The 27,045-nt window shown below is 50.0% G+C and overlaps 1 protein-coding gene across 1 annotated transcript in view; it reads left to right on the top strand.

The window, feature by feature from the left end:
- Positions 1-23,170, top strand: part of LOC119378242 (probable ATP-dependent RNA helicase kurz) — a 30,988-nt gene extending 7,818 nt beyond the window's left edge. Inside the window, exons 5-6 of the mRNA XM_037647441.2 lie at positions 9,454-9,555; positions 22,556-23,170. Of these exons, the coding sequence (XP_037503369.1) occupies positions 9,454-9,555; positions 22,556-23,170 (717 nt within the window). The remainder of the gene's footprint in view (positions 1-9,453; positions 9,556-22,555) is intronic.
- The last annotated feature ends 3,875 nt before the right edge of the window (positions 23,171-27,045 follow it).

Below are 27,045 nucleotides of genomic sequence, written 5' to 3'. Positions count from 1 at the left end.
CCATCTAACCTTTTCCCTATCAAAGATGAGCTAGGCTCGTCCACCATGAAACAAGCATTTGGGGGCACCGCAGTTAAGCTACCCTGATTCACTTTGCTGTGTTCTCTTTGGCTTCAACAGATAGTGCAGTAAAAAAATTTAAAACCCGCTCAAAGCACGCATTTTGGTCGAGAGGAGGAATCAACTTTATTTACACATATGGTGCGGTCCTCAGGGTGGCTCCACGTGGGCAGCGACCCTTTCGGCCCAGGCAGCAATAGCTAGCTGCGTTTCCTTAAGGGGAGTTTTAATAAGCTCCTCCCACGTTGACTGTGAGCGAGCTGGCAGGAGCGTTCTGGGGGGAGGAAAGCCTTCACAGCCCCACAATATGTGATTTTGTGTGGCCAATTCTTGCGCGCTGCAATTTTGGCAGATTGGGTTAACCGATCCGCATGTAATTAGCGCCAGCCGATGAGGACTAGGAAATGAGTCAGTTTGAATGCGGCGAAGGATCGTGGCCTGCGCTCTCGTGAGGGTTTCATCGGGCGGAGGGTAGACTCGCCGTTCACTTTTATAGATATTCGTTATATCATTAAAAGAAGTCGGTGCCTCACCAGGGTAGACCGGGTCCGAGAGACGCGCCTCCCGGTTTGTTAGACCTCGGGCTACGCGGTGCGCCTCCTCGTTCCCAGGGTTCCCCGAGTGGGCAGGGACCCATACTAATTCAATTATTTTGTCACGCTGGCAGTTTTTTAAAATCCTCGCCGCTCTGATGTTTATGCTCCCTTTCGAGATATTGATGATGGCTCTCTTCGAGTCACTTAAAATCGTTCGAGCGGAGGCGCTCGTCATGGCCAAAGCAATAGCGGTCTCTTCAGCTTCTACGGCGGAGGGCACCTGTACCGAGGCGGTATTGATAATCTGCCCCTCTCCGGTCACCACACTTACGGTATACCATTGGTCATTTTGTTTGGCCGCGTCCACGTACGCAACGAATTGGTTGTTTTTGTATTTTTCATAAAGGTCCTTCGCTCTGGCAGACCGCCTTCCGTCATGTCTGCCCGATAGCATGTTCTTGGGAAGAGGCTTCACCACGAGCTGACGTCTGATCGCCTGGGGTAGCGAGGTACGCCCCGCCGAATCCATAACAGGGTTTATGCCTAGTCTGTCCAGGACACCTCTACCCGCATCGGTACTTGACAGACGGGCTTGCTGCGCATTTTTGTGTGCCTCAATGAGTTCATCGAGGGTGTTATAAATGCCTAATTGTAGTAATCGCTCGGAGTTTGCATATCTAGGGAGCCCTAGGGCCGATTTGTATGCCATGCGAATTATACTATTTATTTTTTCTTTATCAGAGAGGCGGAGGTGATAGTATGGGAAGGAGTACTCAATGCGGCTGATCAGGAAGGCTTCGGTCAGCCGGCATAGATCTGCCTCCTTCATCCCATGATGTCGCGTGGCTACGCGCCTTAGCAGGCCACATATTTGGCGGGCCGTGGCTTGCAGCCGCGCTATTGCTTCTGAATTATGTGTGTTGTGCTGTACTAGCATTCCTAGCACTCGGATCGTTAAAACAGGTCGGACCGGTCCGCCTTCCATATTCACGCAGATAGGAGAAGCCGAGTCCCCTTTAGTGCTGGGTTTGTGAGATTTATTCCTAATCACTAGGAGTTCAGATTTTTTGGGAGAGCACACAAGACCGTTTCGTTTAACGAAATTTTGTACTGTGTCTGCGGCCTCCTGTAGCGCGTCTGCGATCTCACCATCCGAGCCACTGTTGGTCCAGATGGTGATGTCGTCCGCGTAGATGGAATGCTTTATGTGAGGAATCCTCTACAGTAAGGGAGGGAGAGCTCGCATGGTAACGTTAAATAGGAAGGGGGAAAGCACTGCGCCCTGAGGGGTGCCCCTGGTTCCTAAATGAAAAGATCCGCTTCTGATGTCGCCCAAATGGACCTCCGCAGTTCTGTCCTTAAGAAAACTGGCAATGTAAGTGTATACGCGCTTGCCTACATTCATTTCGGTCAGATTGGCAAGTATCGACGCATGGGACACATTGTCGAAGGCCTTGCTCACGTCCAGCCCAAGAATGGTGCGCGTGGCTCTAATGGGACCTGGATCGAGAATATCATGTTGTATCTGCCACATGATGTCTTGCGTAGACAGATTTGGCCTAAATCCGATCATTGTGTGGGGGAAAAGCCCCTCTCTCTCTGAGTACTCTTTGAGTCGGTTTAAAATTACATGCTCCAAAACCTTGCCAAGGCATGAAGTTAAAGAAATGGGGCGGAGATTTTCGAATTCCAACTTTTGCCTGATTTTGGTATAAAAATTACTTTGGCATGCTTCCAGCTGGTTGGTATGGTGCCCTCTTTCCAGTGGGTATTAAAGAGTTTAGTGATCTCCGTTACTGAGGAGTCATCTAGATTGCGTAGCATTTTATTGGTGACGCAGTCTTCACCAGCGGCTGACGTGGTCTTGATTTTCATTAGAACCGCTCGAACCTCAGATTCCATAATTTCTCTGTCTAATTCTTCGTTGTTTTTTCCTGTGTAAGTGGCAGGTGCAGGGAGATCTGTAGTAAGGTTAAAGTATCGATTTTAAGTTCTTTAATAAGTGCATCGTTATCTCCCGGAAAGGAGCGTATAATCCGCTGAAGGTTTTTCTGCGACGCCGTTTTAGTTTGGTCAGGATCAATTAGATGTTTAAGCAAGAACCACGTATTTTTACACCCCAGCTGCCCGTTGAGGCGGTCGCAAAGTTGATGCCAGTGTTCCTGGCTTAGTTGTTGTGAGTATTGCTCAATGTCGCGCTCGAGCTGTGCAATGCGTTTACGGAGGCTTTTGTTATGTTTTTGCGTTAGCCACCGCTTTTGAAGACTTTGCTGCGCGGACCATAAGTGGATTAGTTTGGCGTCCGGAGTCGGACTGTCCTCTTCTACATCTACCTCTGAAGTTGAATTATCTGCATCTTGTACAAGGGTGGACACCCATTCTTCAAGGCTTGTAATCGGTGCAGGCTCGCGTTTATCTCGAATGAAACGAAATATGTCCCATCGAGTATGCATGACTTTAGGCCTATTTCGTTTATAACCCCTGCATGGGATCGTTGTGGATAAAATGTAGTGATCGCTCCCTACATTTATTTCTAAATTTTCCCAGGTGGCATTGACAATATTTCTGATAAATGTAAGGTCGGGTGAGGTGTTACGACTGACGCTGTTCCCTATGCGGGTGGGACGTTCTGGGTCGTTAAGGAGGGTGTAGCCGAGATCTTGGGCGGTTTCCCAGAGCTTTGTGCCTTTCTTTTCACATTTAAGATAGCCCCAAGCTGAGTGCCGAGCATTAAAGTCGCCAAGCACCACAAGCGGTGCTCGGTTTGCAAATTTATAGGCTTTATCTAAGAGTTTCGATACAGCTTGGGTCTTATCTCTCGGGGAGCTATATACATTTAGAATATATAATGTTTGTTCTAATCGTTGTTTTGGTAAAATTTCGACTAAGGTATATGAGATTGCCTTGAAATCTAGGTCTATTTGATTGGCAGTTAGATTCCTATGGACCATGAGTGCCGTGACGGGAGAAGCACCCGGGGGTGCAATTTCATTGTAAGGGGAGAAACCAGAGAGTTTCGCCGCCGTGAAAGTTTCCTGGAGGGCCAGAATATCGGGTTTAGTGGGATAATTTTGAATCGTGTATTCCAGAGCTCGGCGTTTTCGGCCGAAGCCTCTGCAATTCCACTGCCAGATTGTTATAGGTGCGTTGGCCATCACGATCGCCTATGAGGTTCCATGCGCGCTGAGCTCGCGCTGTGTGATCTTATTGGCCCCCCGGCGGCGCGTCGAGCTTCCGGGTTGCGCGTCGTGGTTGTCATTGTTTCTGGCGCATCGACAACCTCCTGGCTGTGTGACTCAGCTTGAGTTAAGGGAGGTTGTTGTACCATTGAAAGCCCAGTGTGAATTACGAGCGATGTCACTGTTGAGCTAAGGGCTGTAATGCTCTCTGTCAGTTGTTTAATCTGTATTACCTAGTTGGACATATTAGTCATCATTTTTTCCATCATAGTTTCAAGGTTTGTCATTCGTGAGTCCAACACTTCGGTTGTTTCATTTGCCGTAGTGGGCTCTATCGGACTAACAGCCTTTCGTTTTGCGTTACGCACACTGTCAGTGTCCATGTCATCTTGAGTAGTTACCTTACGTTCAACGCAGGCCACGATTTCGTTCGCGTTTTTAGTTTGGGAAATATTAGTGGGGTTTTGTTTACATTTTAGCTGCCGAATTTCATTATTAGCTGCAGCCAATTGTTGCTGAAGTAATTTGATCTGCTCCGCCAGCTCTCTCACCTACGAGTCTTGAGGTGACTTGGGCCGGGGCGGCGGTGCAGGTTTGTTTCCTTTGGAGGTCGCTTGCTTGTGTGATGAACTCGAGCGGTCTCCCCGCGGGCGGGATGTCGAGCGGTTTCCCCGTGGTCGTGACGTCGATCGCTCCCCTCGGCTCTCGCTCGAGTGGTCTCTCCGTGGTCGTGACTCTGAGCGGTCTCTGCTCTCGCTCCGACCTCGCAAGGGTGGAAAAGATTCTGAGTGGCTCCGGGACTCCCCTCCGTTGTTCTCCTTTGATCTGGATTCCCAGGTCGCTGCCGTCTTGTTCTTGGTGGTGGTACCTTGTTGGCTTGGAATGCTGTCTGGAGCTGGTTTGTCAATTTCCTGCCCCTTTGCATTGTCGGCTGCGACTGGCTTGCCGGGCTGCTTTTTGGTTATGAAGCGATATTTGCAATTGCGGCTGCCAGTTTGATGTCCTCCGCCGCACACTACGCAGGACGGAGGGCAGGTCGGTTTTTCTCCCTCGGGTGGCGGTGTGTGTTCTTCACCGCATCGCCGGCATCTTGGTACTTGTGGTCGTGGTTTGGGACAAACGTCAGTTCGGTGTCCCAACTTCCTACAATTGAAGCAGGCTTCAAGTCTCTCTCGGAAAGGAAAAACTTCGAAGGTGAGGGCCAGGAATCTGACATACTTCGGGAGCTTGTCCCCTGCGAAAGTGATCACGCAATGATTAGTTTGACCTAATCTTCTCGCGCTCACCACCGGCAGGTCGGGGTTCCTGCCCGAAACTTCCTCATATATGCCCTGATCATCTTCATAGCTGTGTGCCTTATATATTACCCCCTTCACCGAGTTGTCGGGTGCTGGCACATATGCAGCCACAGGTATGCTGAGGGCGTTTCGTTCATGCTGTAGTTGCGTGATCTTGCGATAAGCTTCGGCTCGTAGGCGGTCCGGTGTGCTGACTGTAATGGTATTTTTGATTGGATGAATTCTCACCTGGTCTTCTTTGAGTGCCAGCCGAAAGTCGATGCTGGCGGCGATACATATGGCCTCCACGATTATCGCAGGTCCAACGTCAGTCAAGTTGATGGCTCCATTCGGACGAAGAACCACTTTGTAATCGTCCTCCGGAAGGCGTGGCATGGGTCGCCGTCGCACAGTCGGTGGCGGGCGCGCTTGGCGTCTCGGCGTTGGCACCGACTCACTTGTCAGCGTAGTCTCTCCGTTGATCGGGCTTGATACAGTCCCGGTCCGGCGTCTGTATTTTTTCTGCATATCAAGGGCCAGTGTCCATGACCCGTCGTTGAACTCCGATGGATCAAGGTCGTTTCCTTCCACGGCATAGGCCATGGTGAGGCAGAGCGACGCGAGTCCGCGTCTCGCTCCGCCGCGTCGAGTTCGGCCGCCCGGTAGGCCTAGGGGTACGCTTGACTCGTCGACACAGCGTCATCCGGGTGAAAAGGGCTGTTTGCCATGGAAATATCACCTCCCAAGGTCCGTCTTTTTCTGGAAAGGCTACCGGGTGGGTAGACAGAAAGGTCACGGCACAGAAAAAGTGGTCTCTGATCCGGCTTACGGTGGAAAATTCGAAAAAGTGCGGAGCGCATGTGATGTGCGTCCGCACCCCTCGAGAGCTCAACCGGCGTCCTTTGGTCGAGAAAGGACTTGATTCATGTAACCGGAATTAGAAAATGGCATCCTCCTCCGTGAGCGAGCGCCGGAACAGCTCCGTTCAGAAAATTTTAAAAATGCCCTTGTTTGCCGACCACACATAGCAGCATAGTTTCTCTAAACCACCGGACTCTGACGAGAACCGTGTATCGACGCATCGGACACCCTTAGATGTAAGCAAACCCTCACTGGTGCATCCAAGGTTTGTTTTCTCGGGCTCGCTTCCCTGCGCTTTATTTTTTACCGAAGACCGGAGAAGTTAGGCCACTTTCCGTGATGAAGTGCAGTGAAGCCATTCCTCTGCACATTTTCAAAAAAATATTTTTTTTTCATGTACCTTGCGAATAAAGTGCCTTTGAATAATTTTTAATTGTTTCAAGACACGTAGAATCAAATGGACTTATAAAAAAAAAAAATCGGTGTTTTCGCATTGTTTTCGGCCAAAAAAACTCTGCAGGGAAAGGGTTAAAGGGACACTGAAGCACTTTTTAAAAAAAATGACTTTGGAATGTGTAATCATAGTTTGATCCTTGCTGAATACGAAAACCAATGTAAGAGTTCACAGAAGTGAACGCAAATGGCATTTCTTGGCAAAAAAAGAGCGGCTGCAGCTGCAGGGCTTTTTGAACTGCTGAGCGAAGGCGGTGACGTCACCTTCGGTATGCCGCGTCATCGGCGCCATCAGCTCTGTAAAAGCATGGCCTTCGCGATCAGTTCCACCAACGCGCGCAGTCAGAAGTAGTCACGGAGGCCACGGCTCCGCCAAAACCACGGTGGTAGAATAAAACAGGTGGCCCATCGAGCGCCGCGAGCGCGTCGCCGTACTGCTCGAGTTGCTCGCGGCCGCCGCTAGGTACGCGACGAGTTTTGGGGCCGAAAGACGCGCACCGCAAGCTCTCGCTGTGCTGTAAAAACCGGTTTCTCTGGCTAATTTTGTGGCTTTAAACGGTTGTTTGTGCTTTTACTAGCTTGTAGTGGCTGTCTGCCAGCTTCGACCGCAAAAGTGAGAGCGCCAGGCTTTATGAAGCTTAAAATTTTTTAATCGGCGCGGGTAGTCCCGATATGACTGTCACAGGGTGCCGATTGCAAGAGACGCGTTTTTTTTTTTTTTTTTTTTCGAAAGCGTGCAAAATTCTACCGGCGAGTGTATAGAGTAAAAAAAAAAAAACATTTGGTTTTCACGCTATCGTATGTATGTCGGAAAACAGTAGCTGGCGGTCTTTCCGTGGAATTGCATTTCTTCACAACTGCAGTCGCTTTTCGTCTTTCGGCGCGGAGAGAAGGCACAGCTTTTCTTTGCACATTTTGTAGCCAGATTTGCAATTTCGAGCGAAGCATTTTCGTCCCATGGTGGCCGCCGCATCAGCGGCACAGATCGAGCCACCGTGGTTTCAGCCGTGGTTCCAGCTTACAAAGTGAGCGGAAACACCGATGCGGTCGCGCGCGTTCGTTTGACAGAGCGCAACAAACGCGACGCATCAGAGCGGATCTCAAGCCGTGGGATCACCTAATCACGACCACAGTGATCTGGCCGCGTTCATGACTCGAAGGCTGATTGCGACTTTGCGACGCTGGTTGCGTCACATAGGGACGCTCTTGCTCTTCGGACGCTTGCATCCACGGACGCCTCCGCATTTATCGAAGATGACCAAGCAGAAAGGAAGAGACGCGGCTGCAACGCTGGTTGCGTTGCATGCTTTCATTAGTGGCGCGTCCGTTCTTAGCGACGGCAACTCTTCAGTGTTGCTCTAGGCCTCTCTGGTGTAATAAATACACCGCAGATCTCTTTCTCAAAAGTTAAAGATGTAAATTGCAGTTTAAATGCTCATGACGCACACTGGTCACATGCTTTCAAATGCGCCGGAGCGGAGATATCGGCCCAGAATGTACCTTCTGCCACCTTGCGGAAAAGCGGCGGCAACTCGAGCACCTCCGTGACACGCGCGGCGCATTGGCGGAGCGCCACGTCGGGCCACCTGTTATTCTACCACCGTGGCCAAAACTACCGACGATGACGTAGTTGCGGTCACGCCCACACTTTCGGCGCGTTCGCGTGGGCGGAGCAAGACGGACTTTTCTTTCGCGTATTTTAAAGCTCCTGCTGCCACAACAGCGAAAAAAAATACGCCATTGTCGACAATAATGTTGGTCCTTGTTAACAACAAAGTTTTGCCGAATTGTAAAACCACTTCAGTATCCCTTTAAGCAGCAATTCCGTTTACAGATTTTCGTTTACTGAGAACCTACTTTATTAATTGTTTTGCATTACACTCTTGATGTTAGAAGGCATAAAGAAGCAACGGCTAATCATATTTTGGGGATTCAGTTATATCTCTGTTTTGAACATCATTGCTCCTTGGAGAATATGTGTCTACATATGTGTGTTTTAAATGTATTTTTATATGTGTCTGTTTGTAAGCGCACTCAAATGTATAATCAACTCTGCACTCTCGCTATCGCTGTTGAATACTAACCTTTTCTGGCCGTTACTTGCTGAAGTGGTGAACAAAAAGCTTCATTATTCGTTTGTATGTGCTTGCCTTAGCTCTCATTCTGAGTAATGTTGGCTACGTGTTTGGATCTGAAAGCAGAGTTGTGGGGAATGTATTAATAAAGCGAATAATTTGATAATGCTTTAATAATTTCAAATTTTTGAATTAAGCATGAGCTGTATAACCATGCTACAAAAGGAAACAAAGAAAAATTATAGATCTTGACGCTATCTTAGACTATGAACATTTGTGCCCTATTATAATAACTAATACATTGCTTTGACTGGTATGTATTAAAGAGACTCTAAGAACAAACATTAGATCGATTTATACCAGTAGTGCATTTTAAACAATTTTTCTTAATTTAGCAAAATGAGGTTGATTGCTAGACAAGAAAAGAAAATGATGGACAAACCTAAATTTTTTTCTAATTTTGTGCAAAAAGTGCAGTACATCTGTGTCAGTGTTGGATTGCTGAATATAAGCCGTTTTCTCATGTCTTAGTCGTCTTTTCACGGTGAGAGATCTCTAAACTTACAAAGTCTAGCCCTTGGGTCCTTTAACAGTAATGTCTAGTACGTCTTTAGTGACGAAAATACATAACTGGACCAGAGCAGACACCTCCCCTAGCTTTTCAAGCTTAAGCTTGCAGCAACAGTTGCGTTTATTTGGTATTGTAAAAGCATACCTTAGTAATGCAGCTGAACATATTTTTTCTCTTTTAATGTCGATTTAATTGTGTTTCAGTGTCCCTGGTATCAGTAGCGTAGACAGAAATTTTTTTAGGGGAGGGGGGTTCAGCAATACTTTATGTACGTTTGTGCGTGTGTTTGTATGTGTGTGTATATACACATGCAAAATTCAAAAATTTCGGGAGGTTTGAACCCCCCAACCCCCTGGCTAAACCACTGCTTGGTATGTTATACTGAAGCATTGCAGAAGACAATACTTATTGTGTTAATTAACACTCATAATTTCAATGCAGAAAGGAATCCCGCTGAAACTCATCATCATGTCGGCAACACTCAGGGTGGAGGACTTCACGCAAAACACTCACCTTTTCAGAAAGCCACCACCTGTCATTCAGGTAAGCCTGGTTTCTGCTGTGAACTTTTGTACTAAACTTCGTGCAAGCAGAACAAACAGTGGCGGATCCAGAGGGGGGGCGGTAGGGGCGATCGCCCCCCCCAAAGTCTGTGTGACACTCCCCCCCCCCCTTCCCTCCAGTGCCTGCGGCCACCTCCTTTGTCAGGTTGCCCCGGCTACCACTGCCCAAACCGCAGAGGAAGCCGAATGGCTAGAGCGTCAGCTTCCAATGCGGTAGCTACCGGGTTCGATTCTCAGTGCCGCCGGACACCCGCCGGTTTTTCTAATAGGCAAATGAGTTGCCCTGGCCTGCCAGTTTGTGTTCTGGGAACTCGAGACGGTGCCCTCGTCTGTCCTCCAACTTCTTTCACTACCTTTTTCAGCGACGCTGAGCCTCTGTCTGCTACCTTAGTCCCCCACCCCTGAGCAGGAGGATTGAGATGTCCTTCTCGACGAGAGACACTTACTATCCTGTGCTTTTCTCTTCTTCTCTATCCAAGAATTTCATCTCCTCAACCCCCTTGCTTCCTCAGCAAAAGGGGGTGGCAGCTTAAAGGAGCATTGACACAAAAAGCTTGGATCTTGTTTTTTCTACGACTCACTTATTACATATGGAAAGCTCGTTTCCTCGAGTGCGCGACGGTTAATTTTTTGTAGATGGTTTTATAGCGCCCAGTCGCCGTTTCGGTTTCAGAGAGCGCCGAGTGAACACAGAATAGTTATCATGTAAATAGTTATCATGTGTATCGAGAGGGCAGCCACCCTACCTCAGAGAGACAGCGAGAGACACACTACGCGACCCCCCTCCCTCCCTGGCCACCCCACCGGCTACAATGGAATCGAAGAAGCCGGCCCAGCGCGTCGTCATTCCTTATGTGCCGGGCATCCGTGAACAGCTCTCCAGGGTCTTCGGAAAAGCGGGGGTCACGGTAATTCACAAACCGGAATCGACGCTCACCCGCTTGCTACCGAGGCCGAAAGACCGACCATCACCAAGGTGTCGTGTCCTGAGTGTCCAGCCAGCTACATAGGCGAGAGCAAGTGTTTTCCGCCGAGAATACGCCAACACGAGAACGACGTCAGGAATGTGGAAGCGCAGCGCAGCGCTCTTGCAGAGCATTCTGAGAAGCACGACCACAAAATCGACTTTGACGGCGCTCCTGTTCTAGAAACATAAAGGAATCTGCGAAGGAGACTCTTGCTCGAGTCTTGGCACATTCAGCACACACCTGCAAATGTGAACCGCTCGCTAGAAACAATGCCCCCAGTACACGTTCACGGTGTCCGAAACGTGAGGGAAAAGGAAAGCCGGAGCCGTGGTGAAAGAACAAGATGAGGCTATGCTTCCTTTACCAGCGCATGTCACCCCCCGAGAAAGGGACCGAATCAAACCCGAAACGTTGGGCTCTCTTCAAGCTGTGGCTGGAGCCATTTCAACTTCCTAAAACATAGTTGGGGGGTACACTTGCACTCCCGTGCAAGTGTGCCCCCTCTTCCCGTTGAAAAGGTCTGCTAGGAGAGAGCGCTCGCAAGAATCGTGACAGCCAGCACAAACTTGTGGAGCAGGTGGTGGTTGGTTGGTTACACGAAAGCCAAAGGCGAGTTTCGCGTGCAGTGGCGCGACACGCTCTTTAAAATCGATTTTAAATATGTTCTAGACGATATTATCCATTAATATTCCACAGGTGATGCGTATGTGTCCACACAAATCTATCCCACAGTTATCTTGCCTTCAAAATTTTGTGTCAGTACTCCTTTAACAAAGTCTGTTCGCGGCGTAAGGCAAGATGCTGGATTGCACACATCGCCGACATATCTGAACCAGCGAAGGTTATGACAACGAAACGAAGCCTGTAGGTACCTCTGGATTGTTGACGTCGACGAGATGAAACAGTGTTCTTCACGTCAACGTTATTTCTGGCATTCCCAGTGCAGCTTGTCGCTTGGCACGAAGTTGTCCCTCTGAGAACTCAAAGGTAAAAGGTTCTCGAAACGGTGCACCTGCAGGTATTAGGCTGCAGGTGCATATTAGGGTATTACCGTCACTGCCGTATCTTGTTAAAGCATTCTAGCCTCACGCATGGTCTCACCTTTCACTCCTTTCGCTCTTTATTCTTTCGGCGAAAAGCATGGGAGAGCTTCCGCAGCAGCTGCAGGTTTTTCTGACTGCAGTCATGCTGTAGGTTTGACGTTGCACTGCGCTTCTTACAGTGTAGGAGTGAAAGGAAAGTGGGGCTGCATCGCCTTTGTTTACGCCAAGGAGTTCCGCTCTCAAATTTGGCGGGAAACAGCGGTGCGCATTGACAAGCAGGCGCTGCGCCGTGCTCCCAACCGGGTTGCAGAAATTAGGCGCCTTTTCCTCTTCAAACCACTACTACCACCACCACCATTGACAAGGCACAGGCGGCTCGCGACTGTCCCACCGTCCTGCGAGTGTCTAGACGTGCGCGTTGCTATTCGAGTCGTATGAATCTGGAGACTGGTACTGTGGTTGCCACTTGACCCGTCCCGGCGACACAAGGTAAGCGTAGGTCACGCACAAATATATAGCTTGCGTTTAGAACTTTAGATTTGATATCATCACCCCTTGATTCTTTTGTTTCTGAGTTCAAGAAGACTTGAAACGTGCCTATCATTGCTAGCTGCATATTGGAGATACCAGTCACACCAGTATTCAGCCAAGTATATCCTGCAATTTGTCGTTATTAACCTGTTCAGAGCAGCCAAGAAATACGCAAACTGACTATAGTGTAGCTTTCTGCAGCCCTTCTAAAGCAGTTACGAGGAATGTACCAATATCCTATAGAATCAACTATAACATTATGATTGAATTAAGTACTTCTTCCTTCAGTATATTTTTTCTATATGTTAAAAAACTTCAAGGTATGTTTTCCTAGACATGTGAAATAATATGAACATGAATTGTTTTCTTTTGCATGAAATAAACACTGCCCACGATTTTGTGCTCGGAAGTTTCAAAGGCACTGAAGCAATGCCACACTGACTGAAATAATTTTGCTAAATTACAAGCGATATGTTTCACGCTCATATATTCAGCATCTCTTGCTCATGCTCAGCCCGATATAATGTTGATACACACATTGCGATTTATTCTTTCGGTTACAAAGTGCGGAGCTATTTTTTAAGGTATTCCGCAGAAAGTCCTTTGCAAGGCTTACGTAAAAATAGGCTTACGTCTGTGATGCTGCTACCGTTCTGCTTTGCCGTTGCTGTCTTCGTTTTACTTGTGAAAGCGATGCGACGTACGCGTGGAGATGAGCAAGTGGAGCAGCGCTTGCGAAATCTCCTCTGTATATTCATTTATTACTCGGAGAATTGTCTTTACGTGAGTAGGCTTCCCTGTTAGTAATTTAGATGCTCATATACTCTTGTACGGATTCTAGGATGTGGCTGTGAGTCGTGAGCTCTCGTTATATCCGTAGGCCAGCAAATGTTACTTGTTTTTTTTTTTTGTATTCTGCATATTGAAACATGAAGCATCTTAAAACATGAAGCTCGAAATTGCGGCTTGTGACTGTACACCGATAGCATTTGGCAATAACATTTTTTTTTGTCTGTTTGCAACCCCAAGGCTCTCTCTGGAGAATGAAGAGGGCAAGTTCGCAAAAGATCGACAAGTTCTTCTCTCCTGCTCCTAAGAAAGCCTTACACGTTGCAGTCGAAGACACCGAACAGACCACCTCATCAGCAACTGTCCCAACGCTGCGACTGGACGAGAAATATACTAACACTAGTATTCTTCCCCAGCCGGCATCATGTAGCACATCGGTACCTTTGCAAGGCGAATGTTCACACCCTGCTTCTCCATGCGACCAAACTACCGAATTTCAAAGCGAAAGATTGGACGTGACATCCCCGAGCATCTCCGTGGAATTCTCGAGCGACATAGGAAAGTTCGTCGGCGGGCAAGTAGATGAGTACACTAAACGGCGTTTGTTGGAAACGCACTGGTGCCCTCCGGATAACTACAGTTTTCCGTACTCACTTCACCGGAAAAACGGCAAAAATGAGAAGCGATACGTAAATCTGTCGCATTTAAACAAGTTCAAGTGGCTTGTGCTCTCTGATTATAGCAGGGGTCTGTACTGCAAGTACTGCGCTTTGTTCGTAACAGGTGCGATGGGAGGTTACCAGAAAAATGTCCCCCTCCAAAAACTGGTCACCAAGCCACTCACGTCCTTTGCAAAACTGCTGGGAAAGGATGGTGATCTTCCTGTACATGAAGCAAGCAAGTACCATAAGGAAGCAATGCAGGCTGGGAAGGAGTTTCTCGCACGTGTTAAGGCTCCCGAAAAAGATGTAGCCAACCAAATCAGCAGTACAGCGTCTACATCAAGTGAACGACAACCGAAACCGCCTGGCCCCAATTATAAAGTCTATCATCTTTCTAGGGCGCCAAAATATACCATTCCGTGGGCACCGAGACGACGGAAGACTTCTTGAACGGTCAAATGAGGCCTCATTGACTTCGAATGAGGGCAATTTCCGCGAGCTCCTGCGCTTTCGAGTATCAAGTGGGGACACTGAACTCCAGAAGCACCTTGCCAGCACATCATCCCGAGCCACGTACATCAGCAAGACAACCCAAAACGAATTAATCAAGTGCTGTGGAGATGAGGTTCTTGCTACACTCATTCAGTGGGTGCACGAGTCGGGCGTCTACAGCATTATGTTCGACGAAACAACCGATGTATCGCACACATCGCAGCTAAGTCTTGTTCTGCGGTATGTACACGAGAACGTAGTGCGAGAGGACTTTTTCCAATTCGTTGACCCTCGCACTGACAGCCATGCTGTCGATGCCAACGTAATTGAGCCCATCCTGACAGGCAGAGTACTTGGTGAGAGGGTTTTGAAGATGCTGAAGGACCTACAACTCGACTTGGAGAGGTGCGTTGGCATAGCAACAGATGGCTGCAGCGTCATGGTGTCAGAGCTGTGTGGCGCCGTGTCAGAAATTAAGCGGTGTGCCACAAAAGCAGTTCACTCTCCGTGTTTTAATCATGCACTCAACTTGTCACTATCAAAGTCATCGCGTGTTCAAGCCGTCAGGAACGCGGTGGGGATTATGAAAGAGGTAATTTCCTTTTTCACCGCCTCACCGAAACGAAACAGTGTATTGAAGAACACACTTGGCCACCAGCTTAAAGGCCTTTGTGAGACGAGATGGGTGGAGCGACATGACAGTGTCATCCAATTTCGAGACTGCCTTGTCCTCGTGGCGAAAGCTCTTGACGCCGTCGCCAACTGGAAAGAACTTCAAAGCGCTGCAAAAGCAAGGACACTCCGCGTCGCTGTTGGCGATGGTGAGTTCGTGATGGCGATAGTTTGCCTCTCGGACCTATTGGCGCACACGCTTCCATTGAGTCGTCTCTACCAGAAGGAGTGCGTTGATGTGCACACAGCAAAGAATACTTTGACAGACACTGTAGCTGTCCTAAATGCTCAAAGACGAAACAGTGAAGAGGCGTTTACACCTCTCTACCAGCAAGCCGTCGCGCTCGCGGATGAACTTGAAACAGAGCTGCGGCTCCCTCGCATCACGAAGAGACAGTCCTACAGGTCTAACACTCCAGCGCTTGATCCAGAGAGCTTCTACAGGACGTCAGTATATATTCCACTACTGGATAATGTGTTGGCAGACCTCAAATGGAGATTCAATGAAGATACTTTTGGAGTTTGTGAGCTCTTCCTATTTATGCCGTCCCAGCTGCTGAATACCATATCACCGGAAGACGAAACTAAAATAGTGACACAGATCTCCCAGCGGTATGGATCACTCGTAAGGCATGGACCGATAAGTGCGAGTGTCATTGCAGCAGAACTGCGGCTATGGCGGGAAAAGTGGAAGCGTGAACGTGAAGAAGGAGCTGACATCCCTGCGACTGCTATTGAAGCACTCTGCACGTGCGACGTAGACATCTTTCCTTCGATCAAGGCACTTCTACAAATACTGGCCACCCTTCCTGTCAGCATCGCCAGCGCCGAAAGATCATTCTCTACACTACGCCGCTTAAAGACATGGCTGCGATCACAAATGAGTGAAACACGCCTGACCGGCCTCGCCTTGCTACATACGCACAGAGACATCCCTGTTGACTGTGAAAAAGTTATTGATCGCTTCGCCAACAGAAATCGTGGTCCGCGGAGGTTAGAATTTGTGTTGTAGAATTGGATTGGTGTTCACCACATCATACTTTTCGCTAGAAGTGCCCAAATCTACCAACCTGGCGTTGTGGTGATCTCGCTGCACATATTTTTTTGTCATTTTTTCTGCAGTATAGTGCATGACCTGACATTGCATTTGCAGTAAAGCTTCTTTGTCTAAGTATACACTTGCATCTTTTGAAACGTACACACCAGTGGAAGGAAAGCTGCACAAAGAAGAGAAACCACATGGAAAGTGACTGGACGTAAAACTGTTATTTTGAACCACTTTATAAAATAGTTTCATTTGCAACCGGCACATGTGCAGCTCCGAAACCACCTCCCTACACTCACATGTGTGCCTCCCCTGGTCCGGCAGTCAGAAACGCTATTTATTTATCGGTTAAAACTAGTGACGGTTCACTCGCGCATTTCTCGCCTTGTTTCTTTATCAAGAAGGCTTCTAAGCGCTCCCGCTCATGCCTTGTCGCCTTGAAAGGTTTGACCGACTGAAAACGACCTGGAGCGGGTTGAAGGGGAGCAACAATGGTATTACAGTACCGCTGTTCCTTTCTCGCTCGTTGTGCTTTCGCCGCTGCTAATTGCGGTAAAGGCACCCCAACACCACAAAAGCTTTTTCAAAGTTTACTGTGTGGTGTCACGCCTCATTATTGCCTGTCAGCCCATGCATTCTTAACGATGCACCTGTCGTTCGGGAGTCGCACTAGTGTGTCACTGGAACTGGGAGCGGACGAGTGAGAGAGGAGGAGCGCTACCATAATCCCGTACCCTATTTCCTTACCGTGTTTCCGGAACTTGCTAAAAGACTCTAACAGCGCACCGTGTACCTGCCGTGTCGCCTCTGTCGTCTCTTCGGCGCCATACGAATGATTTTTGTCCAAACGTATAATCCGCGTACAAGTGCTGACAACGCGGGGTCAACGAGTCTCCTAATCCCCGAAAGGATCGTGAGAGATGGCGGTCCTCAACCTCTGAAGTCCTGCGCGGTCAACGGGACATTGAATTTTGAAGTGAAGCTGTGTGATCATAATTATGACCCTACCAAGGTTCCATGATTAGTGAAATCCTGGTGACCGCGTGAAGAGAGGGAAAATGGGGTGGACCTCAATGTGCCCATTTAATCCAGTGCTGGTGCACCGGAGAGCACCGTGCCTGTTCCTTGTGATCTGAATAACGTAAATACTTGTATAGTTTTCTTTCTTCCATCAACTTATCCTAAGGAATGCCCGGCCAGACACCAACCCATGTTCGCACCGGCCACGCAACCAGATTTCTAACAGAGGCTTAGCGCAGCAAAATGGGCATATATCTGAAATGTGGTAGCCCGTAATTTGTAGTAATTGTTCCAATTTATTAAGACGAGAAAACTGATTAGGACATATGAGTGGAACCACTTTAAGCACAAATTAATGTATTTAGCTGTGATGGGGCTCTTTTAATAATAGGAACTCCTAAAAACAAAAGTCAGCCCCCCCCCCCCTCTATAGCTTTCTTCAGGCGACCGCCCCCCCTAAAATGAGTGGCTGGATCCGCCCCTGGTCTGCACGTGTTCTGTGTTACGCGAATGACAGCAGGCACCGTGAGCACGGCCGTCGCTGCCACTCTCGTCATGTTCATTGCTACAGACATTAGCGTTACTTACTGGCTAAGTGCAATATTGAAATACCAGTAGAGCTGATTTCACAAACCTTTTTGCCTGACTATATACCAGAAGAGTCTGTAAATGTTTTCGTAGGTATTTGGAAACAAATAGGTCATTGCATAATTTCGTTGGAGGCTCGCGAGGGAATCCCTTAGTGCTGTCCCTCCTCTGACAGCCTTCGCCTTGCCGAGTTACAGGTTTTATTGCAATTCGGATTACTGCTTATGTGAAGTGACCAAAGAAAGGCAAGAATACCACGAAAGGCCGCTGTACATTGTCGTTATTCATATCAATATAAAGCAATGTGTAGCCACCGTAATTGTAGGGCACGTTTGTAGAATTTCAGTCTCGCAAGCTCGTGATACAGAAAGTTATTGATGTGTCACTCGATGAAATTTGATCGCGATATAGTGTGACCAGGATCAAATCTTTCGATGACCGACTCACTCGTGCAAATTGCGGAAAGGAGCCAGTCGCGCTCGATAGGAACTACGTTGCGACCGGCCGCAACCATCCGAGATCGAGAATGGCCTTAACATGTACGATTCTGTCCTCAGCTCACACGACATAATTTTTGAATTATGTCGTGTGAACCCCCCCAACCCCCCCCCCACCCTTGGCTACGCCCCTGTCGCCGAGATAACAGTGGTTAATACTGGCGTAGCCGGGGGGGGGGGGTGGTTCGGACCCCTGAAATTTTTGTTTTACTTGCGTGTACATAGACGCGCAAACATACATAAAGTATGATTGAACCCCTCCTCCCGAAAAAAAAAAAATTGCCTATGCTCCTGGTGGTTAAAGCTGTTCGGCTACTGACCCGAACGACGTAGGTTCGATTATGGTCGCGGTCTTCGCACTTCGATACAGGCGAGGTGCTAGGTGCCCGTGTACTGTGCTATACCGGTGCCCGTTAAGCAACCCCAGGTTGTCGAATTAAATTACCCGGACCCTCCACTACGTCTCTCATATAACCTGAATAGATTTGGGACGTTAAACCCCATAAACCAATGAATAAACATTTCCCGCAATTATTACATGTACCTTGACTGTAATCAGCGGCGTAGCCAGGGGTGCGTTCGGTATTTCTATGCCCACTTTCCTTCCGGAAATTAAACTTCTCGTCAAGCCCCTGCTGTCAATAAATCAGCTTTCCCGAACTCGGTGCTTCGGAATTAGCTGAATACTATTATAAAAAAAAAATCAGTTAATCAAAGTGATAAGTGGTGCATTTATAGAGTACAACAGGTCATGTCAAAAATACGCCTACATCGCGTGTTTAATTAATATGTTTGCGGGTTACTTCAGTATTTACAATTACACACCAACCTCTGAAGATTTTCAGGAACATTGAGGCATTTCGATCCTGGCTTTCATGAATATCTCATTAAATATTCTTTAGAAAACCAGCGAAAAAAGACGCACACACGAAGGAAGGAATCACAACACCACGCTAGACTTAAGTGGCATATACGTGAAAACCACAAGGGCCTGAAACAACCAAAACAGCCAACACATGCACCATGCTCTCAGCAAAGTACAGAGAAAAAAAAAAGATAAAACACCATATTTGCCCTAACTTAATGTTTGCATCTGTTCTCGCGGGTTTTCTGAAGTTTAGTATGAAGAACTGACCCAGCAAGCAGCACTTCTACAGCACATTCGTTCATTAATTTGTGTTTTGTCTGGCAGCCTTTTATCCCGGCTGATCATACTGAGCCCAAAAGTTCCGCGGTCATTTGTTTGTCCTATTGCCGCTGTACAGCCCGGCACAAAACATGTCGGCATTGAGGACGCGTAACACGTCTAACATCTTTTTCTGCGTATTACAAAATCCGGAATCTCTGTTCGTCAATACAACGCAGTGACGCATCTGATCTGGCGCGCCGATACGGTAGCAGCCAAAGCAGGGGCCGTACTGGCGCACCTCGCTGAAGCCTGACGCGACTACAGCGCCACTCGCCGCCTCCGTTCTCGGCGGAGCCGCGCAACAGAGCCGAGTTTTCAAACTGAAGTAGTTCTAGAAACGTTGCTTCAAAGCTCGTCATTAGTCACACAGAATTCCCATTGTAGCCGTTTCCTCTGTTCAGAAAACCAAACAGATCGGCGAGCAGGAAGGCGACTGCCACCTTCCACAGTAGTCGCTCTGTGCGCTGTTCTAATAAAAGGCGCTTCGTTTGTTTATACTTTTATTCGCGCAATACAAAAAACATGGCATCTGGATCAGCTTTGCTTTACTGGTTATCGTGATCAGCGCAGAGGTGCAAACGTCTCCCACGCAACTTTCACGTACGGAATCAAGAAGCGTAATTCGCTTTTATAGGCGCTTTACAATGCGCCCGCACGAATAGCTACACAGTGGAGAATGAGCCCCATCTAATTAGCTTAAAACCCACCGGGCCTTATCTTCGAAATTAGGTGCGGCTGTGGTGCCTGCGAACAAGGTTATTACGTTGTAGCCGAGCTATACATAGCAATCGACTCGCAGAATCGCGGAAGCTATCCAGTTTTTTTTTCTTTGCCTTAGTGAACCGGCAAGAGGTCTGTTTGTGCATGCCAAGGAGGCACAGCGATGGATGATAATGGGATACAGCAGCACGGCCACACCGTGATATTGCAGCCGAACGCAGCTGAGGGAGGCCTTTCGCAAGGGGTTAGAAGCGCTTTCTAGGAACCAAGCCTTTTCTTTTTTTCTGCGGCTGCCTCGTGAAATATGCAGCACATAGTAAAGCAGCGAAATCGTCCACGCTGGCCTCTGCTCTCATCTATTACTTATTAATACGTTTTAAGCAATGGCGTGCCGCGACAAGTACAAATGAATAGAAACAAGAGCAGGTGCCGATCTACTTCAACGACGCGCGTAGAAGAAATCGAGACTCATCCTGTATATATATATAGTCCGAAGTTCCGGAACGTCTATTTCCATCACAGGCAGCGAGCACATTCAAGCACGTGTGCACGACGCGTTCGTGTGGTTCCAGCTAAATGCGTACTAATCCTAGACGCACCCCTATACACTTCAGGCGCTCGCGGGGCCACGTAATCGCGGTGGGGCTCACCTCGTTTCTTCGCGGTTCCCTCCGGGCTGCGTATTTGCGGCCTGCAGCCATCCATCAGCTTCGAGCCACTAGGCTTTGGGAGCACCGAGAGGGAGCGTTCGTAGTTCCCGCAATCCTTCCTGCCACGGGCGTATTCCTCACGGTAGGCCCGCATTCATATTGACCCTAACGTATGCGGGGCCTCGCATTTCTCGAAAGGCCTACGCCGAAGGAATTCCTTCCGTCATAGAGCTCCAGAGCTGAGCCACCGAGTTTATTTACCCAACGCACCGGCTCACAATATTCGTCGAATCCTTTCGCATTGTCGGGTGTCAGCGTGCAGTTGAGTGGCGTCGCCATTCTATGGGGCTTTAGCGAGCCCCCTACGTCCTGGCCAGCCCGCTTTTCAATCCACAGGACCCGTTTTGTGTGCGGTGTTTTGGGGTGTCTTTCGTTGGTGCTGCCATTTTGAAAGGAAGCATATGGTGTGCATACGCTCCTGTCTGTCCTCAGCCCACGTAAGCGGAGTGCTAGACAAAGAAGTCTGTTGACCAGAAAGCTGGCTTCTACAAAGTGAACTTTTGTACCCTCTGAGAGGACGCACCAGCCAGACGCACTCTTTTGACATGCATTATTCGCCTTCTCTTTGTTGCCAATCGCTGTGTGGTTGCCAGATTGGAAATGATGGATTGCCTGCTACTACAGACTGACCAAGAGTAGCGTACACTGAGTATAATAAATGCCTGAGAAACATTAATATCTCTCTCGTCTCGATCACCCCTCCTATCCCGCTTTATCATTTGCTTTTTTTCTTTCACATGAAGAAAGCGACCTCCCCAATGCGATCGCAAGCTTTCGGCGCTTTCCTGGTCAACGCTGAAATAGCGAAGAAAACGACCAAACTTCTTAGTGTACTGACGGCCGCGCAGGTATACTATGTATACTATGTAACTACCGAGACGGTTGCGGTGACTTCGTATGCGAGCTGTTTTCCGGAAGTTTTCATTGGGGAATATGGCGTGAGCGTCCGCTCGAAAATTGTCACAACTCCCACCACCGCTATTGTTTATTATATCAGGACATCCCCATAGTATGTGCTCTGCTCCTCCGCGCGCACTGGGAGTCTGCGTTGCTCAGCTCGGACCTGGAGCAACAACTCTGGGCCGTCCAGCGAGCCGAGGAAGCCGCCAAGGGCCAGCAACCCTTGGCCGAAGCCTAGGCGGGATCCAGGCCCATCCCACCAATTCGCAGGGCAATCAATAAAGTTAATTGATCTGATCTGATCCCACCACCGCCGACGCGCGCACGCACGCACTTTTCTGTTTGCAAGAACATCGTGTCGTAGTAAGTTAACTTCTTGGGCAGTTATAAAGACATTGAGCTAAGAATACCTATGCTCTCAAAACATGGTATCTGACTAAAATACGGCGGTTTGTTCAAAGAAACAACACATCAATCTAATCTGCAATTGTTACTTATGTCTGCTTTTACAAAATTCGCGGTTTAGGTATGTTGTTTTTTTTTTGCAAAAACTGAGCTTCTGTATCCTTCTTAAGATCGGTATGTCAATGTTTGTGGCCTTAGCCCAGTTCATGGTATTGAGAATTCCGTCCCAGCTAACTGCGAAAATGGTTTATTCTTCATCAGAAAAATTAACGCCTGGAATTAAGTAGTGACTAATAAATGAATGAGTAAGATTTAAGAATATCTAAAGTTTTACGCGTCCAAATCACGATATGATAGTGAGGTAAGCCGTAGTGGGGGATTTGACATTTGACCACTTGGAGTTCAACGCAACGCAGCGCTCTTGCAGAGCACTGTGAAAAGCACGACCATAAGATCGACTTCGACGGCGCTTCTGTTCTGGAAACAGAAAGGAATCTGGGAAGGAGGCTCTTGCTCGAGTCGTGGCACATTCAAAACACGCCGGCAAATGTGAACCGGTCCCTGGGAACAATGCCCTCGGTTTACGTTCACGGCCTCCAAAAACGTGAGGGAAAGGGATATCCGGAGCCGCGGTGGAGCAAGTCGGGGAGAAGCTTCCGTGACCAAACCAGTCACCCCTGAGGAAGGGACCGAGTCGGTCCCGAAACGAAATGTTTACATTTAAGTCATTACGCATTGACTTCGGTCAGGAAGCGGCACTCCTCGCAAAGCGGTACGTGAGCGTAGCAAGAGGCATCACGACCTACCAGACTCATCTCGACTTCACGAAGACCTGCCGGGAGATGAACGTAGTGCCACGAAGCCTTCAGCTTAAACGCTTGCTGCACACGGCGGAGGGCCACAAGATCATCGCAAAAGCCGAACAGCGCCTGCTAAACGCCCGAATCCATGAATGCCACAGCGTGATCAAGAAGAAGGAATTAGACCTGTTTTTCCTCCGACGGCAGCTTCAACATCGACTGCCCGACGTCTTTCCGTCTTTGGAGGAGTTCGCTCGAAATGTGGCTGCAACAACAGCTCGGAAGCAGCAAGCGGCCCACAAAAGCAAGCTCACGACACTTCAAGGAGAAAAACCCCACCGCGGACATGACAACGATAATTTCGTCGTCAACCTGTCCTCCAGACAACTCTCCCCTACCGAGCATATCGTGCTGGCCAAGGGACACAACTTCAACGTGAACACGGCGCATCCGTCACTACCAAGGATCATTGCGGCTACGGAGGAAGGCATAAGACGACTCGACAACGGCATTCGAGAAAATGTCCGTCTCAAGGCCATCGGTGTACTATCAAAAATAGGATAGCGCCGTGAGCACAACATGTCGAGGGAGGAGAATAATGCGATCCGTTCACTCCGGAATGATGAGAACATTGTCATCCTCCCAGCCGACAAGGGCAACGCAATGGTCGTGCTCGATAGGGAGGCGTACAGCGACAAAGTGCGTGATCTCCTTCACAGCCCGGCCTATGAAACGCTGGCGAAAGACCCCACACCAAGAATCCAAAGGGAACTGAACAAGCTCCTGGCGGATATCTTCAAGAGGCACCCGGAGGCAAGAACCACCTACCTCCAGCTTATCTGCCAGAACGGTTCTGCACCATGCAGATTTTACGGGCTTCCCAAGATCCACAAGCCCACTGTCCCGCTCCGTCCTATCGTGGATTTTACATCTTCTCCACTCCGTGCGCTGTCCAAGTATCTCCACCGGACTCTGGCGCCGCTCGTGGGAAAAACACCAACCCATATACGCAACGCCAGCCACTTCGTGGAGCGCATGAAAGATGTGACAGTGAGCAATGATGAGTGCATCGTTTCGTTCGACGTCGTGTCCCTCTTCACCAGTGTGCCCATAGCGCTAGCAGTGTCCTGCGCACGAGCAGCTTTGGAGGAAGATAAACTCTTGAGCGAAAGAAGCTGCCTAAGCATCGACGAACTGTGTCGTCTACTGGAGTATTGCCTCAAGGGGACATATTTCAGCGTCGACGGGATCTTCTACAGACAAGCCAGCGGGATCGCGATGGGGGCGGCGATCTCCGTTACAGCTGCGAACCTCACAATGGAGCACATTGAACAAACGGCACTAGGCTCCTTTATTGACAAGCCGAAAGTGTTTGTGAGGTACGTGGATGACTGCTTCTGCGTCATAAAGAAGTCAGCCGTAAACAGCTTCCTCCAACATCTGAATTCCGTCGACCAGGCGATACAGTTCACGGTGGAGCGAGAGCGAGACGGGACGCTTCCGTTTCTCGATGTGGCAGTCGGGCGGCAGGGCGAGCGCATGGCCTTCTCGGTGTACAGGAAGCCAACGCACACTGGCAGGTATTTGCATTTCACGTCCTGTCATCCGACTGCCCACAAAGCTTCGGTAGTTTCGGCGCTCCTTTCACGTGCAAGAACAATCTGCACATCGGAGGGGGAGAGAAAGAGAGAAGAGGAGAGGGTCGTCGCCGAGCTGCTAGAGAACGGATACACCAAAGCTTTCATTCGCCGAGTGTCGCGCCGTGTGCCGAAAGACACGCTACGCGACCCCCCTCCCCCCTCCCCGGTCACCCCACCGGCCACAACGGAATCCAAGAAGCCAGCCCAGCGCGTTGTCATACCATATGTGCCGGGCATCAGCGAAGAGCTCGCCAGGATTCTCAGAAAAGAGGGGGTCACGGTGATACACAAGCCAGCGTCGACGCTCACCCGCCTGCTACCGCGGCCGAAGGATCGACCCCCGAGGGAACAACACCAGGGCGTGGTTTACAGGGTGCCGTGTTCACAATGCCCGGCTAGCTACATAGGCGAGAGCAAGTGCTTCCCAGAAAGATTACGCCAACATAATAACGACGTCAGGAAGATGGAAATGCAACGCAGCGCTCTTGCAGAGCACTCTGAAAAGCACGACCTTAAGATCGACTTCGACGGCGCTTCTGTTCTGGAAACAGAAAGGAATCTGGGAAGGAGGCTCTTGCTCGAGTCGTGGCACATTCAAAACACGCCGGCAAATGTGAACCGGCCCCTGGCAACAATGCCCTCGGGGGGGGGGGGGTGATTCTTAAAAGGAAGAAGGAAATGAAAATGGAAATTGGGTGTGGAGTTAACGATAACTGTCTCTCAAGTGAGGACACCTCAACCGATACACTCACGTGGGATTGGGGATTAAAGGAACAGTGAGAGTGAAAAGAGTATGGTAAAGGAAAAAAGAAAGGTATGAGTGGAAAAAACAGTGAGGGGGGGGGCGGAGAACGGGCGTCCGAGTCACCGTGGTGAGCGGCTAGAAAATTCGTTCGACTAGGCCGGCATCCTCGAGAAAAGCGAGTAGGGCCGCAAGGGCTGATCGGCGACGGTGCACGTGGCCGGTGGGATGGAGCAAGTCCTGTAGGGTCGCACACGGCAGTCCGACGAGGCGGTACTTCATGGCGAGCCGCTTCCGCGCAGTGTTGAGAGAAGGACAGTCAAACAATAGGTGGCACAGGGTTTCGATCGCGCCGCAATCGGTGCAGTTCGGTGCAGCGGCGCCGCGAAGACGATGCCTGCGTTCCGCGGGCCACACAGAACCGGTCCTCAGGGCAAGAAGAAGCGCGCGTTCGCGGCGAGTGAAACCACTGGCTGGGATGGGAGGAGGGGGGTGTCCGGAGGCGACCCGTGCGTCAGGATGCTCGCGCACCAGCTCCTGGCGAAGGTTGTTGCGTGCCGAGTCGAACGAGCTGGCGTAATCCGTCAGCGAAGTCTCGGCGGAGTGTGCTCGTTTTGCGAGTTCGTCTGCAGCCTCGTTGCCCGCGATGCCGACGTGTGAAGGGAGCCACTGAAGGACCACATCACAGCCTCGTTCCTGGAGGGCCAGCAGGCTGAGAGCGGCACGCTGAGCAAGAAGGGGGCCTCGTTCCTCCCTCGCGAGCTGGCGGAGGGCAGGTTTCGAGTCGCAGAAGATTGCTGCGCTCGTGACGGTCGGCGAATTGCGCAGGAGGTCTGCAGCCAGCTGGAGCCCGACTAGCTCAGCTGTTGTTGAGGATGCACAGTATCGCAAGCGGGACTGTCGTTCCGAGCTGAGCTGAGGGGCTATGCAGGCGGCCGCGGCTGAGCGATCCTGCAGGACGGACCCATCGGTGAACACCTGCGTCCTCCCGGCCAGGTCCTCATACATCCGCGCCGCGGCCTCCTGAGCAATGGCACTGATGGGGGTGTGGCGTTTGGATCGAATGCCCGGCAGGTGCAAGTTCACTCGAAGGGGCACTCGACGGTGAGGGGGTGGCCAGCGCGAAAGGCGTGCGGGGTCGTCAGCCACAACACCGTCGTACACGTCGATAAGTTGGCCGACACGTGAGTTTGGCACAGCACGTAACCGCGAGAGGAGGGGACCTGCATCAGGCGCTCGGTGGAGACGCTGTAAATGTCACAATACGCGCAAGTCCGCCGTGAGCGACGCAGGCCACGCACGAGCCTCCGCGAGGGTCTCGGCCACACGAGAGCCACGAGGCATTCCGTGACACATGCGGATGACTCGGCGGTGGTCCTGGTCGATCAGTCGCCACTGTGGCGCCTGGAGTTTGCAGATCGGCAGTGCGTAGTGGATGGCAGACAGAGCCATCGCCTCGTAGATGGTGCAGGCGAAGGCAGCAGGGCAGCCGTTGCCGCCTGCGAGTAGTTGGCGCACGGCCGATTCCACGCGACGCGTCGTCTGTCGTACACGTCACACCGCCGGGAACCATCGGAGGCGATTGTCTATCGTCAGGCCGAGGTAGCGGACGTTGCTACTCCAAACTATTGGTGCACCATCCAGCTGAAGGCACGGAGACGTCGTCGGGCTTCAGCACGAGGATGGACGACGAGGGCCTCAGTTTTCGGTGCCGAGATCGCGAGTCCGATGTTTCTCACGAAGGCGGCCACACATTGGAGGGCCTCCTGCATGCAAGCGCGCACCACCGAGCACTTTCGGGTCGGACCACGCACATACAATGCGACGTCATCAGCGTACACCACTGCGCGAACAGGGAACACAGCCGTTTCTGGTAGGCACTTGACGAGCGGCGCGAGTACCAGATTAAACAAAAACGGGCTGAGGACGCTGCCCTGTGGGACGCCACAGCTGACAGATCGCGGCGCACTTGTCGCCCCGCCCACGCGCACAGTAAACGTTCGGTCAGTGAGGAAGGCCTGAACGTAGTTCAAGAGTTTGCCCGCAACACCTGCCCG

Source organism: Rhipicephalus sanguineus, unplaced genomic scaffold (genome assembly GCF_013339695.2).
Source record: "Rhipicephalus sanguineus isolate Rsan-2018 unplaced genomic scaffold, BIME_Rsan_1.4 Seq748, whole genome shotgun sequence".
Lineage (NCBI taxonomy): Eukaryota > Metazoa > Arthropoda > Arachnida > Ixodida > Ixodidae > Rhipicephalus > Rhipicephalus sanguineus.
This window is presented reverse-complemented; position numbering and strand designations above follow the sequence as displayed.